Source organism: Lissotriton helveticus, chromosome 1_1, assembly GCF_964261635.1.
Source record: "Lissotriton helveticus chromosome 1_1, aLisHel1.1, whole genome shotgun sequence".
In the NCBI taxonomy this organism is placed as follows: Eukaryota; Metazoa; Chordata; class Amphibia; order Caudata; family Salamandridae; genus Lissotriton; species Lissotriton helveticus.
In genome coordinates, this window is record NC_136057.1 from 2,063,844,766 (window position 1) to 2,063,861,678 (window position 16,913).

At 40.0% G+C, this 16,913-nt stretch overlaps 1 protein-coding gene across 2 annotated transcripts in view; it reads left to right on the forward strand.

Annotated features, from left to right (window-relative positions):
• Positions 1–16,913, forward strand: part of ZZZ3 (zinc finger ZZ-type containing 3) — a 557,158-nt gene that overhangs the window by 182,130 nt on the left and 358,115 nt on the right. For both annotated transcript variants that reach the window (XM_078645214.1, XM_078645225.1), the window contains exon 2: positions 14,529–16,088. In XM_078645214.1, the coding sequence (XP_078501340.1) occupies positions 14,581–16,088 (1,508 nt within the window). In that variant the 5' untranslated portion in view covers positions 14,529–14,580. The remainder of the gene's footprint in view (positions 1–14,528; positions 16,089–16,913) is intronic.

A 16,913-nucleotide genomic window follows, 5' to 3' on the forward strand; every position in this document is an offset into this window, starting at 1 on the left:
CTCATAAATCAAAAATGCTTTAATATAGAGAATGCAGGAGAAATCATTATGCTAAGAAGAGTCTGGTGGGTAGGACAGGGGTTAAAGGACATCCCGGGGGATTGTATTGTGGTAAATATTAGGGACCCAATGTACGTACGCAATATCCTAAAACTTGGAGAGTCGTTGCCACACTAATTCTCAGATTGTGCTGTTACCTCCAGCTACTTCTACGAGTCAGTATTCCCTCCGATCTCCCATAATTGCATAAATTGGAACACGCCCTTACTGACCTGTACAAGTAGATTTGATGCCCTCAGCACATTGGAAGACATAGAATGACTACCAGCGGCTTTTAACCTTGCGTATTTTCCCTCTACTCCAGCTATGGTGATTACTGATAGCTTACCACGCCACCTATTTACGATAATACACTGCGAATTATGACTTGGAATGTGGCGGGTACCCGTTCGAAGTTATGTGTACCAGAATTATTATTACTTATTAAAAGTTATGATATAATTATGTTTCAGGAGACATGGGAGGTGTTACCAACCTTTATCGAGGAGTACCAGTGATACAGCATTAGTTCCTGCTCTGGCTGTGCAGCAGGTGGTTTAGCATTGTGGGTGAAAACACTTGGCAGCCAGGTGGAGATCTTGGAGACAGCCAGCACTAGTTTTCCAGCAGTTTGCTGGTATACAAATTTTAACTTCTATTTAGTTCATTTTTATAATAACGATTTTGCTAATGTACCAAACCCAATATTTAAAGAATTAACAATTTTGTTTTGCTAAGTTATCAGACGGGGTTATTGCACGAGGCACAAATTATATTTTTCTAGCTGGCGACTTTAATGTTCAATTTTCCAGTATTAGAACCCCCCTCGGCTTTACGCAGGGGGGGTTGGATCCAAGAAGTCAGGAGCTGCAGCTGATAGTTGAAAATTGTGATCTACTAGATGTAATTGGAGCTGCAGGGAAAGACGCTCTACTATGCCACCAACATTTAAAGGCAGAGTGACTCCATCCACAATTGATTTCATATGTATTACACAAAGCCTAGTGAAGATTTTGAAACATGGCTTGGTTCCTGAATCTACTTTTAGTGACCATAACCCTCTCAAGGCCGTCTTCCTAATCGCCCCTAAGAAAGCATACAAGAGAGAGAGAGAGAGATTAGATCAGTGATCAACTTTCCACGGATAACTTAAAATGAATATGGAGAATGCGTGATCCATTTAACTCACACAAAGTAAGGGGTAGGAGGACTTTGTCCCACTTCGACCTCCTGCAACAACTATATACCCACAATAAAGAAGAGGGACTGTGTATTCGGATAACTGTAAACAAAAGTGGGGGAATCGCACAGAGGCGTTAAAACTGCCTTTACACACAGCAAACTGTGTCATGCTTCATCATAGGGCTGCTAACACACCTCCGCGCAGACCAACGCTGGAGGTAGAGCAATAGGTTTACAGCTATCAGAGTAGACAGTCCTTCTATATTGTGGTTATATGAATGCGTGATCTGGCCCAAATCCAAGATTTTTTTTATTTTTATTTTTAAGCGAACCAGTGCGGTTGAGACCTGCTTATCAGACCAGGATAGTGCATTTTGTATAGTGGGTGCTTCTAGGGATCTTTGTCCAGGTATAAAAAATACCCTTCTTAGACCAATATGTCCAGCAAATAAGCTGCGCTGCTGGTTTGACCACTACTGCACATTAGCCAACCGAGATTTAAGGCTTGCATTGACAAAGACACCCAGAAATCCAGAACTAATTTTTGCCCTGAGGAAGCAATCTAAGATTATTATGACAAAAGTTTGGCCGCACGTTTTAATTGACCAACGTGAATTACTTGCTCAATGAGCCAACCCAACAGACAGCAAGCATTTTAGGGCTACAGTCTCCGATACGAGATGTAAAAATCAGACTATCTCCCACAGTGGATGAGGTCGAATAATCTCTTAATCAAAGCATGGGAGGTAAATCTCTGGGGCCTGATGGCCTACCGGTTGACCTTTTTAAATATAATACTCAACTCTGGTCTCCTATTTTAACTAATGTATTTAGCAATCTGGCACATATAGATATCCCAGACTCCTGGCGGACTACTACTATAGTCCCTATATTCAAGAAGGGTAACAATGAAGACCCCAGTTGTTATAGACCGATCTCGTTGAGCGATACAACTGTTAAAATTCTGGGACGTGTCATTTATAATGGAATTCAGGAGTAGGCCCAAGCTGAATCTATTTTACGCCCCTCTCAACATGGTTTTAGATGCAAGATTGGGCAATTGAGCAATTTGCCAATTTAAACCTAATAATCTGTAAATACTGTCGCTAACCGTGTGCCACTATATATGGCTTTCATGGACTTAAGTGCCGCTTTCGACTGTAAACCGAAAAAAACTATGGCACATGTTGCTGCGCAAGGGCCTGGATTTACCCCTTGTCCACTTTTTCGCATATCTTCATAAGGATATGAGAGCCAGAGTTGAGACTAAGTTACAATGGGACAGTGAGTAAAGATATTGTGATAGGTAGAGGTGTTCGACACGGGTGTGTGCTGGCTCCACTTGTATTTATATTGTCCATTTACGATCTCTACCCGACCTTAGGTCAGATAACTAGAGATGTCCCTTTTGTTAAAGGGAACCACCTACACTTTTATATGCGGACGATGCTGTGTTCATTGCCCGAACCCCAAATGCATTGCGCCTTTTAGTATCGGCGTTTACAGATTTTAGGACTACCCTTGATCTTAGAACAAATTTTACTAAATCACACATTATGGCATGTGGCCCACACTGTATTCAATTGCCTAGCATACAAATAGGCTAAAACTCAGTCACCAGAGTAAACTTTTCCTTATCTGGGTGTCCTGTTCTCTGCCTCTGGTGCATGGTCTCATAATATTGCACATCCTAGAACGAAATTTTCAAAGGCAATTGGATCACTGTTTACCCTCCCCCAACTCTGTGGTGGCAGACAACTGAAGGCTATGATGCAAATTTATAAATCTCAATGTGTTCCTAATGCCACTTATGATTCTGAAATTTGGGGGATTTTGAACTTTGAAATCCTACAAAATGAAGAAAACCTGTTTTGTAGGCTACTCTTTGGAGTTCCAATCATCTCCTATTAGCTCATTATTTGCCACAATGAGCTAAACCTACTGTATATAAATGATTTTATTAGAATGAGGCGCTTATTATTTTTGATATCGATATGGACTAATGAGAAGGCCACACTCACAAGAGATGTAATAAATGACTGCATCTCCTGCGATAACTGCCTCCAAATTCCATGGTTGGTGTGTATAAAATTGGGATTGGGGAAAATTGGTATGCAGAAGGTATTTATAGAGAAAGGTCTATGCTCCACTATTAATAAAAAAAAAAAAAAAAAAGGAAGTAGCCACTGTCTTATGAATTGGCACAGGAAAATCGCCTAAAAAAAGAAGGAAGGTAAAGTACTCCTCAGTGCCTATTTGTTCTTGTGTGTCTCAATGCCACCTCCTGTTTATTTTGAGCATCCTTGGGGGAGATGGGCGCTCTCCTTGTTTAGATTTCGTGCAGACACTGTAAAATATTTATTATGCTTCCCACTTGGGTACCAACCAAACCTTGCAACCATCCCCTGTACATGTGACAACAAGTCTGGTCAAACTATGTTAAATTTTTTTAATGTTTTGCAAATTTCTGCCTGACCATGAAACATGCCTACATGTAGGATCTTTTTTTAAAGTATGCAGTTAGGGCACGTCGCACTTTAGTTCTTTGATAAATGTTGTTGAACCATGTCTACTTTGTGATTTAATTATCTTGAAAATGAAACTATTGATCCTGTAGACTTAATAACATACTGTGAAGGCACATGGCACTTTTATCTTATTTTAATTGATGTTGATTGCAATTTAAACTTTTTGACAACCTCTAGTGTGTTTTAACGGAATGAAACGATGATTACGATTTGTATGTTACTTTTATGGTTGATAAACCTTCCAACTAAAGTGAATTAAATTGGAAAAGGTTTGTGGTCGACACATGCAACTCCTACTCTGTCCTAAGGGCTGAATGATGGCCCTACAACATACAGTGTTCCTCCATGCATGTCCACGTTGTGGAAAGTTACAGAAGCTACTGTTCAAGATTGTTTTGCAGCCTTTCACAAGGTACCTTGGGGGTAGCTGTTCTTCATAGAGAGGATCACGTTTATTCCTACCTGGACAAGCACTCATCTGACTGAAATTAAACATTTTTCATTTCTGACAAAGTAGACAAATCTTTTATAATTTATTGTGGGTGGGTGTGGATTTTAGGAGTGTGTGTTTGGGGGGGGGGGGCGGTTATTTCCAGTTATTGGTTTTAAGTTGGTCCAGCGGGTTACCAGCAACAGGTAATCTAACACCACATACTCACCTGGGCCCATAAATTCAATCTTAACACACTGGCAATAACCGCTGGGGTCATATTTTGTAATTCTCTAGATTAGTTATCTCTAATCCCTAACTAATCTTTCACTGATCAAAAAGTTCTTTCCTCTGGTCAATGGACCATTAGTTGAACTAGTTGATGATAAAATGACATAAGATTTCAATATAATTGCACATTGGAAATGATCAGAGTCGGGATGAATTTAAAGTTTTATCTCAAATTAATTCACGTGAACCACTTACACAGTACAAAACAAACTGTTTCCCATAGGAAGGAAAATTCAAATAATCTATCAACTTTCATTTATACTTCGTAATGACACTGCATGAAAGGGAGAGGATAGAGAGAAAAGCACATCAGCGCATACACAGATATTTTTATAATTACCTAGAATGGTGTGAAAACCAACTCCTAGGCCTAGGAATAAGTAAGGGTTCCCCGGGAAAGATCTGGTGAAAAAAAGGCTTCAGGACAAGAATTAGGACAGGACAGACGACCTCTCTATCACCGACTCTTGGGTAGCACCCCTCTCTGACAAACTCTTCCTCCTCGATTCTTCCGCGATCTTCTTCTAAAGTTTATTTGCTTAAGATAATTGGTTCAGCAATTCGATTCTTCAGCATCACTCGTCACTCCGACAACATCCCGGTCTCATGCTTCAGCATCTCCGTCTGCAACTTCTGTGCTTTCGGACAGCATTCCGGTCTCTAACTAATGTTACCTCACTTATACCTTTCTATATGCTAGTATCACCCATTAATGTTTCAAACTTATGAAAATACTAACTGATTGGACAGGCAAGGGGAGGTGATCATCACACCATGCTTACATATTACTCTTAGCCGTTAGCTCTTTGTTAAAATTCTTTATTCAAACTTTATTTCCTACCCGCATTAACAATGTAATTATCACAAATTATAAAAAATCTGCAGGTTCCCATGCATTTCAGTGAACTGTCGCTCCGGTTCTCAGGAAAGTATCCATCCGCAACCTTGCACGATGTTCAAGTTGACATTGCGTCACCCAGCTTGGTTGCACTACGCATGTGCAGTAGAACAAGAGGGAATAGACTTTGGCTCAATATTCTACGCCCAAAATAAGCACTATTGAAAGAGTTAAAAAAGACCAATGTTAAAATCAAAAATAAATGGTTTCACTGTATACCACCTAACTCTACTCTACTCCCATTTACTTATTACTCTCCCCGCATTAATAGAGTAGCTGGGTTTAGTTTTTCGGCAAGCAGGTGGCAAGCATGTGAGTTTCAAGCGGCCAGTTTGTTAGCTACTGCGCAAGTGCAGAAAGATACATCATACTGCATAGATGCAGTAGACCCATGTGCACTAAAAATTTCCATTTAGCTGCCATTTTAGAATCACACTAGAGTTACTTATTGATAAAACACATAGGCAAGCTTCGTTTTTACTCATAAATGTTGTGTAGTTACATGAGAAGATTACTTCCAAGCAAGTCTCTTTTTCACGAGTCCTTGCTCCATCAAAGTAAAGATTTGTTTTCCCATCAACTGTTACCAGGCAGTGACTGATGGCTACAGGAGAATATCTGAACTTGTTAATTGCATAATCAAAATGTTATATCAAAAATGTGAATAATGTTCTCGAAGTTTTGTCAGTGCACGTTTAAACTCTGAACTGCTCACCATAATTTGTGCACTCAATGCCATGGATCCTCAGAAACAGCCCAGAGTGACCAGTTTACTGCTGTGGGTGTTTTGTGATAAGTAGTCATCGAGACACAACTCTAGCTCAACAAAATCGTATTGATTAGGGGCAATTTGATTCTGCATTTTGAATCCTTTAATAGAATTATCGTTTTTAAAAGACCAGATACCAAGCTCTTAGAAAACGGAACCATCGATTCTGCTAGTACTGCTCTAAATTATCAAGCTGGAGTTCATTTTGTCTTAAAGGAGAGTACATGTTTGTCTGAATATAATTGGTTGGGAATTAGAAACCGAGTACAAAGGTCTCACTGGACCATTCTGAACTGTAATCTTCATTCTCAGGGAATACTTACTAATAAAAAAGAACTTGGCACAGAAGCTGAAAATATGAATAGACATCTTTATTAAATTTAATAAGTGAGGCCACGTCACACAGAAGCCGTAGCAACTGAATGAGGTAGTCTGAGGAATACAGAGAACAGAGGCCTTTTATATGCTTTCAGGGTTACAAACTTCAGCATACAAGTAAGGGGCAGTCCTAGCTTTTGCAAGCATGCAAAATACCTAACATTCCTTCTTACACAAGCCGGACAAACCCATAATAAAAGGACCACAACCCATATCCTAAGCAGACCATAAAAGAAGGAACCGAAAACAGATAAGGGGTGTGTGTGTGCATACCAAACTCTACCATGTCCTGTGCTTTGATCCTCAATCTTGATCAGCTAAAGGGCAGGAACTGGTTTAACAAGGTCAGCTTCAGGCAACAGGGTCAGGTCACTCAGGTCAAACGGGAGTCAGCACAAACTCTAGCTAAGGTCTACATGTCCTTAAAAGACTTGTTTCAGCCACAATCATGGCCTATGTGAGGGCAACCACAAAATGGCTGCCATACACAAAATGGAACCCACGGGTTCAGAATTCATAGAACCTCAGACCCTCCTTTTGCCCTTACATAGGCAATCACTCAGTCTGTATCTGAATCGATGTCAATATTATCCGTTATTCCCTTCACTAAGGCATTATTACTCGAATTATCTTTCATGGAACGCAAGGGATAGACTTCGTTGGCATAAATAAACATCGTCTGATATGCCCATACAGACCCATTGTAACTAAATGGCAGAACCAAAATAGGGAATACCTCTATCTGTAGTATGTGGCATAAGACCACACACCCAACAATTAGTGGTGTTCACTACCAACTGGTGTTGATGCAGAAGCTGTACAAAAAAATTAGTCACAAATTCCGACCTTCTAATCTGCTTGTGTTCAGGTAAGATTTGAAAAGAATGCAAAGAAGTAGTAGTAGGAAAAGACATAGGTTGGGAGGTGGGTGCAGAAGTCAATTGGGTAGTGAAAACAATCCCACCCATCAGAGACAACATTATGCTTAAAAACACTAGAAAACACGTTTTTAAGAACATATAGACAACCGGGGAAAGTAATGACCACTATTACAAACAAAATTTATTGTTTTTCACAACCCTAAGCAGAAAGCAAATCCTAAAATTATCTAGTAACATTTTTATGGCTCTATGGCTCCTATGCATTTCAGTAACTTATTATATGTTCAGGTGAAACAGTGGCGAGAGGTGAAAGAATGGACTTTATTCTGCTTTTACTAAACAGAATACTACTTTAAAACAATGCCAGCAAAACAGCAAAAATTAGTCTCCTAACACCCATTATATGCAATCGCACGGAAACCACTTGTGAAACCAACTATGCCCAGAGTCCGTTCAAAAGCCTCTATGGCAGGCTTCTATTGTCCATCAAATCTTCTTTTGTTGTTTTCTTCCGCATGGGCCTCTTCATTCAGGCCTTTCATGTAAATGGTGCTTCTCAGTATCCGTTGGAGTGCCCTCCTGGCAAACACTCATAGCTCATTCGAAAGTCTCAATGTCTCAAGGCAGTGCACCAGTATCTCTCCTCTGCGGCAGACACTACAGATAGCATGATCTTCATTGATCATGAGCACAAATCATCTCGTGCAGACCCGGGACCATTCTCAGACTCCAACACTCATCATTCAGTGTCAGAGGACGCTCAGGCTGCTCTTTCATGGGCACCAGAATGGAGTGCCTTTTGCCAATCTTGGATCCTCCGGTGCACTGCACTTCCGTTGGATCAAAGGAAAAGGGGGGGGTGGCCAAAACTCAGGCCAAGGGACTCAAGGGACTGCACACTGTCAGAGGTTACCAGTACATGACGGGCGCTCTTTTGCAGTGAAATTCTGGTTCTGTGATGTCCAATGCCGTCTGATGGAGCAAGTGCGATGCTTTAAACAGTTCATTGTATAACAAGGGGACTGAAAACAGGTGGCCTGCAATCTTCAAAGGAGTGGCCATACGCCATGGGACAATTCCGCGTTGAAATACACTGTCATTCTCAAAGGCAATACAAAAACAAAGGCAGTAGGCAAAACAGTGCCTCTAGGCTCTTCAATTGGGTTTCTGTGTGAGAGCATATCCTTCACCATCTAAGGGTAGATAGCGACATGGGAATTCTATCTGAATGGATATCCTCACACATAGTGGCATCGTCTAATGGGGTAAACACATTTTATCTCAATGATTACATATAGGTGTTCCTAAATTCCTTATCTAGAACATCTCAAAAGAAAAATCGCATAATACAGATTATCAGGGAAAACAGACTGGTTATACAAAAGGGAATTATACATAAGATGGGGGTCCATGGTACATTACTGCAATCTGAAAGTGTGAACCTGAATAATTCACCAACAATAAAGAAAAGGGCTAACTGGTGAAAAGAATATGGAAAAGGGAAATGGAACTAGGACACAGCTAAAATCCCAATAACTAGGCACGATGCGCTTGGGTGATTAGTCAGGCATGTGACACAATACCAAGAGTATGGGTGATACACAAAAGGTCAAAATAATACACAAATTTAAACTCTACCACTGGCCGCTACACCATATACGGTAATCTCAGCTAATGTTCCAGTTCCTTCAAGGCACGATGCGCTTGGGTGATTAGTCAGGCATGTGACACAATACCAAGAGTATGGGTGATACACAAAAGGTCAAAATAATACACAAATTTAAACTCTACCACTTGCCGCTACACCATATACGGTAATCTCAGCTAATGTTCCAGTTCCTTCTTCAGGGAAAAATGAAACCTGGTTTCCTTTATGGTACAAGGCCATACACTACTGACTAATGTAATATAAAAATTAGGTCACCATGCACAAAAGTCACAGATCTATAATTTATCCTTACGTCCAATTCAGGATACATAATTTTAGGGCTGCCTGTTCCTTAAGGGGAGGGGCAGTACGTGACTAACAGCATGTGACACACTTTGGTTCTGTATATCTTTTTTATTTTCCTTCAAATACCATTAAAGCCAAATTTGACATACACTGAGGAAGTGTTGTCTGTTTTTCTGTGAAATTTAGAGTCAAAGCAAATCTACCCAACTGTTTGCAGGATACACATCGTCATGTATATCCCTTCACAACACAGGTAAACTTGTAATAGTATTATAAGCAGCAACATAAAACAAAAACATGCAAAAAAAAACGCACACAACTGACATGTCAAGCCATCAGATATACTCTCTGTATATCAAGCTCAAAAAGCATAGACAAAACAATAGCATATATAAATGAGCGGTGACGCACAACACCAGGTCATGTACTAACAATATTCGGGCCTGCTTAATTTGTCAGGTTTAAAATCCTCACCCTCCTTTTGACAGCAAATCACCAGGTAGTGGAGATTTGGCTGTCAAGTCAAGTCAAGTCAGAGAATTTATATAGCGCACTACATACCCAGAGGGTCCCAAGGCGCTTAGAAAGGGGAGAAGGATTACTTGTCAAATATCCACGTTTTAAGTTGCTTTCTGAATGCTAGGTGGTTCTGGGTAAGGCGAAGGTAAGCGGGGAGTGAGTTCCATGTTTTAGCAGCCAGGTATGAGAAGGATCTGCCTCCCATGGTGGTCTTGTTGATGCGAGGTACAGTGGCGAGGGCTTGGCTGGAAGAACGTAGTTGGCGGGAGGGGGTGTAGAAGGACAGTCGTGAGTTGAGGCATTCTGGTCCGATGTCGAATGCAACTTACTGTGTGTCACTTCTGACACGCAGGACCAGCAGGAACAATTCATAAAAGGATAAAATGCAAGAATATGTAAAATGCACAAACCTTTCTTTTCAAAGAAATTACGAAAAAAACATATCTTTTCAACCAACCAAACTCACGTGTCTTTTCAGCCTTAAAATCACCCAGAACAATCCATGAATGATCTGTGAGCAGAAGCAAAAAGAAAAAATACACAACACACAAAAGAGAGACATTGCTCATGACAGACATCAATTATAACTTTTAATCAGAAGACAAAACATAATACACATTAACAGACACAAAAATAAATTTCCATTACTTAACTTACCATCTTGTCAGGCAGCTTGCAACATGAAGCCCTTTTAACTTTCCAAAAGTAAAATTCTTTCACTGACACTCTGCGTGTCCCGTGCGCCAACACCCTTTGAGGCCCTGCTTTTCCAAGCAATCATTTCTCCATCTGTTTACACTTACTCCTAACTCCCACCTTACTGACCTTAAGGTCAAAATCTGCCTTGTGGGCTCCTCAGCCTTCTATCTCTTCCTCACTCTTAAGGCTGAAAAAAGACAAAAAACCTTCCCAACTCTTTCTAACCTGCAATAACCAACCCTATTTAAAACACATGATATATATATATATTACTCCTGTTAGGGGCTACAATTTATTTCTATACTTAGATTATTAAAACAGTTACTGTGACTAATTCGCAAAACATAATAACATACCATCTTTAGAACAGATGTTTGCTATTACCCTATACAATGGTACTCATTTCAGCAACATTAAATGAATCTCACTGGGCCATTTAAAAGCAAACCCCTAATGGGGACAGTCTGCAAATTTGTATTACACCTAAATGTATGCATTTACTGAAGCGTAAAGCACTTTAAAGCTATCATAAATGGCAAGAATGCTGTTTTAAATGGTCTATTTTACCCAAATTTGACTTTTATGTTTGGGGCACTTAAAAATAAATATCCTATACTTGTGATACATATTAATCATCCTCAAAATGTTCTTTACAAATTACAGAGATTTTTAATCCCATGTAAATCTTTAGAAAAATGAGTTTTGTACGCCTGCGCTAAGTGAAATTCCATATGCTAATGTTCTCATTATGCGGTACAGCACAACTTAAATTAAATTTTAATGCTAGGATGTCATAGTATGAGCATTAAGCTTCATGAATAGTAAAAAACAAATTTTGTAGCACTTATTTTTAATAATTATTTTACATAATTCATATTTTTTTTAATAAACCCAATTATTTTTGATAATTCCACATATAAGAGCAAGCTGCATCCCTTGCCTATGATTTTTAGACGCATTCATTTATAAGCCCAAGCACAGACGCCTAACTTGAAACATGACAAAATGTTTGCGCCATTTGTTTCTTTCTAAAAAGGACAATTTTATTTAGCAACAGACCCAAGAATATGCTTACAAAATGTTGCTTAATAGACTGAAAACTTCAAGAAAAACCACGAACAGACATTGAGCTCATTTCAGATTTATACAGAAAGGGGTCAAAACATTCAGGACACACTATACAGCGCGCTTTAGCCATGCATCTCGTGAATAGAGCCATCACTATGTACTTACAGAAGTTGCACTAATGGGAAACCCACATAGACATTTAACCCACAAATCAATACTACGGACAGAAACCAAGGACAGCCCACAGACTGTACTTAAACCAAACCATTTGTAAATACTAGTTGTAAGTCATATTTACAAGAAACGCTTCTCAAATGTGTTTCAAAAGACTGCAAAAACAGCCCAACAGACTGATGTATGTCCAAGAAGCGAAAATACACTCAATTCACTAGCTTTGGCTAGCAGAACACCAAACAAAATCGTTCTGCATATCTTCGTTCATAAAACTGCGCAGAACAAAGGATCCTTGTTTTGTATTATGTCATATTTGAATTCCCTGGGGATACAAAATCACCAAGGAAGAAATATGTTTGTAAATCTAAACCTATTTAGATATTCCCTCTAGGGAAGCCGGCTAATTTACTTCACATCACACTATGGTACCTTCCAAAAAAGCAACACATTTTTCCATGTGAGCTTACAAACTGGCATGCCAAAAATACTGCGGAATACGCAAGTATTATAATCAAAGTGGTGCTTAAGGTACTTTTCGTACGTGCACCGTTCAACTAAACCAAATGGAGAAATATCTCCTCATTACCTGCCTACACAAATTGCAATTCGCATATCCAAACCTATACAAATCCAAAGTTGGCCAACACAAATTCCAAAGTTCCAAAGCTACAGTCCCAAATTTGCTAAGATTAGGCATCTTATAGCTCACTAATCTAGCTTCAAACTTCAAGGGGTTATCTCTACCAATACACTCGAAATATACGAGCCCCTCGGCTTTGGTAATTTGCAATAACCAAATCAAAAACCAAGAAACCAAACCCCTCGGCTTTGGTAATTGCAATAACCAAATCAAAACCAAGAAACCAAACAAAGTCGTGGGAGCGACCCACTTGTACTTCTTATTCTTACTAATCAAAAGGTTATCCAAATTCTAACTGTCAAGTTCTACATGACCTAGCGGTCTTTTTTAGAATACTCATGCCAAAAAGGTTCTCAGTCAGGAGTGACATCATGTGGAGGATCAAAATCAGGAAGATCAGAAATATACCGGGCTGCGAAGACAGAGAATCTCCAGAATCCTTGTGCACAAAGTAGCAGAGTCCCGTCCTGTCCTCCTCAGTAGATTTTAGTCTCCTGACAAGATCACTCCTTCAGAAAGCCACTTCTCTGATGAAGCCCACGTTGGCCGTGCCATTTGAAGAACTGTAATCTTCATTCTCAGGGAATACTTACTAATAAAAAAACTTGGCACAGAAGCTGAAAATATGAAAAGACCTCTTTATTAAATTTAATAAGTGAGGCCACGTCACACAGAAGCCGTAGCAACTGAATGAGGTAGTCTGGGGAATACAGAGAACAGAGGCCTTTTATATGCTCTCAGGGTTACAAACTTCAGCATACAAGTAAGGGGCAGTCCTAGCTTTTGCAAGCATGCAAAATACCTAACATTCCTTCTTACACAAGCCGGACAAACCCATAATAAAAGGACCACAACCCATATCATAAACAGACCATAAAAGAAGGAACAGAAAACAGATAAGGGGTGTGTGTGTGCATACGAAACTCTACAATGTCCTGTGCTTTGATCCTCAATCTTGATCAGCTAAAGGGCAGGAACTGGTTTACCAAGGTCAGCTTCAGGCAACAGGGTCAGTTCACTCAGGAGTCAGCACAAACTCAAGCTAAGGTCTACATGTCCTTAAAAGACTTGTTTCAGCCACAATCATGGCCTATGTGAGGGCAACCACAAAATGGCTGCCATACACAAAATGGAACCCACGGGTTCAGAATTCACAGAACCTCAATTCTGTCCATCTCGTTGCTTTGGGGTTTGAAACATTGACTACAGTGTTGCGCTCATTACCTTACTAGGGCATACTTCGTATGCTGTAGCGCTGACCTCTCAACCCTCCTCATGTTATGCGGATCTACTCATTTAAACATATATGTTGTTGTGAGCATATTGGGAACAATCTTGAGACAACAGACATCCATGTGACTTACGCTTGTTCTCATTGAATTGAAGGAATGTATTGCGTTGTAATGAATTTTGAAAAATAGGCACACTGGTGCAATATAACAATCCTCTAATTCATGAATTGATTGTGGAACCAACTGTCGACAATATGTAGGCATATTTTACAGCTGTTGTCTTCTTTAAGTTCCGTACTGGCAGTTCAGTGTTTGCTAAGATTTATTATCAAATATGGCTTAGGTCACTTCACTTTGAGAAATTAAATAAGATAAATAATGCACATGTCAATTTAATTAAAAAAATCAGCTCGGTCACTTAAAAGTTCTTGAAACTTTACGTGGTAGTATAAATGAAAACAAAAATGGCAGCAACATTAGGTTTGACAAATACCGCAACTGCGGTTTAAAGGTATTACCTGTGTTTGTAGCCACAATAAAGCCATTTTAAGTGAGCCCGAGCATGCTGGAGTATGATTTTATTTGTGTGCAGGCACACGGATGTTGATTGGGGATGAATATGATCTAAATCTGGGGGAAATTATTTTACTTGATTTGTTGTAGTAATTGTTAGTCAGATTTTTCCCTCTGTATATTGTGATAGACTTGCTGTTGTTTTAATTCACGTATAAGGAAGGCTCTTGATCACGTGTTACTGAAAGTATTTTTGGGTATCTGCCTCAAAGTAGGGTGTTTATTTTATTTTTTATTTTTTTAACCTTCTAATTTTTTTCTCATTGTTTTCAGGGTTTCCTGATGAGTGAATCATGCAGAACCCACACTAGCAATTTGCCATAGTATGGCTGCTTCTCGATCTAGTCGTGTCACAAGATCAACAGTTGGTTTGAATGGATTGGATGAAAACTTTTGTGGCCGAACCTTAAGAAATCGTAGTATTGTTCATCAAGACGAAATACCTGCTCATTCTCCAGTGCAGTCCAAATCACCAAAGAAAAGACCAGAACCTGTGCAGCCACCAAAGGGAGGAAACGATGCGAGAAGTGCAGATCTAAAGCAGCAAAGTCCTTGTGATTCTTGTGCAAGCCCTCGAAAAAGAAAACTGTCTACTTCAGAAAAGGACAGCACTGATAGAGACACTGTGGATAACTGTGAGATAGAGCACGATGAGTCTGAATCGCCTGTTTTGAAGCGAGCCAAGCGTTGTTTACGTTCAGACCTCTTGAACAGCTCGGAGGAAGAATCGACGATCAATGCCATTCTCGAGCTATCTGAAAGAAAGAGCTCTGTGTCTGACAATGATGCAGACTCTCCTGGGACTAAGCGAGCTCGTCGATGTCTTTTATTGGATGACTGTGATGAAAGGGAAATCAAAAAGGTAAATGCGTGTGAGGAAGGGAGCAATGACTCTGCTTTAGTGGAAAGCAAAGAGATTGCACACTATGAAACAGTAAATGGAATAGTTGACGATGAGGTGTCTGCTTCGAGTTGTGATAATTGCCAGTCTGAACTCAACACTATTCTGGACACTAATACTGGCCCCTGCTTATCTAATGAACAAACAGTAGCAGAGAATGGAAATGTGTGTGATAATTGTTCGCCATTGCGCAACAATGACAAAGAGGGCCCAGATTCAGACTATAATGTGCCTTGCACAAATTCACAAGAGCAGGTAGAATTAGAGGACCATAAACTAGCAAATGACTACCCACCCTGTGAACATGTCACTCAGGCAAACGAGCCAGCAACCGTGCTCACCTCAGACACTCAGCCATCGGTAAGGGATTCTGAAGAGGAGGTGGATGTTGTGGGTGATAACAGTGCCTCGAAGGAACCTTTTACTGTGAAAAGCAGTTTAAATAAGGATCACTGTTGGGCTCCAATCTCAGGGGAAACCGAAACTACACTTCCAGGTCAGGATCCTGTTTCAGCCAAAAGAACTTTTGTGGAACATGAAGAACATGGGTACACCCTGAGAGCTTCACCAGGCAGGGCCATTCCACAGAGAGGGAGCCCAAAAAGTAGTACCTCACCTTGTAGGGAAAATGGGGAGATTAAGAAAAGCAAAGCTGCTGCGGACACAGAAACGAATGTAGTGGAACATATTTGTGTCACTGATTCTTCGGTGAACTCGGCGGCTGTCACTGAGACAGACAAAACAGATAACTGTGATCCTGCAGAGAGTGCAGGTGATGGACTGGTTAAGCCTCCTGTGGAGGCATTGCTGGTGACTGGATGTGCCCCCCCTGCTTTAGAGAGTGGAAGCCTACAATCTGCGGAAGAGGAGGAGGAAGACCCTGATGTGTATTACTTTGAGTCCGACCACGTGGCTTTGAAACACAACAAAGAGTATGTGTAACCATGGTAACCATGACTTATGATTTTGCTTGACCTAATTTAAAATATAAATGTTAATCTTCATCTAACTGATACTGAATTTTTCTAATGCATTTTTTTTTTTTAGTGAATCCAGCATTGTATCCTTCTTTCCCACTGAAAAGTTGCAGAGTGCTTTGGTATTTTCGGGGCTGGGATGGTTAGTGTGGAAGTTAGGCCGTTAGGTTATGATTAATAAAATTAAAAAAACAAAACCTGTGGCCTCGTTATAAAGTGACCCATTCCTCGAAGTGTGCAAGTGTTGATGCGTCCATGAAGAACAGAATAATCTAGTACCAGTCCTTTATGGATGTAGCCTCTTAGATGTAATTCGTTAAGATTACATTCTTACAATTTTGTAATGTGATCACGCTTTTCGAGTTGCATAGTTTTAAAGTTCTTTTTCTTCATTATAGTAAGTTTGATTTGGAGTGTCTCCCATTGTCTTGCCTAAAATTGCCCAGTTACAGTTTTTTACGTGGGTATTGCTTTAGCCATTTCTAAATGTTTCATAAGTCTCTAGCATGTCTTCAATATGTTTTTTCTTGGTTGTGGTTTCGAGACCAGCAGTTGATCTCTTAAAAGGGTGAGTAGGTGATGGGCATGAACTATGCCAGAACAGGGTTGTGGAATTTGTGTAGGTTGCCCACCACCATGCCCACACTTCAGACTAGATTGATAAGAATAGATGATTAATAACCATTTAGATACATAGTCACTTTTCTAACCTGGTGTTGGTGTGCCCAAAAGATTAAGGGCCAGATGTAGGTAAATATCATTTACCGATTCTAAAATACA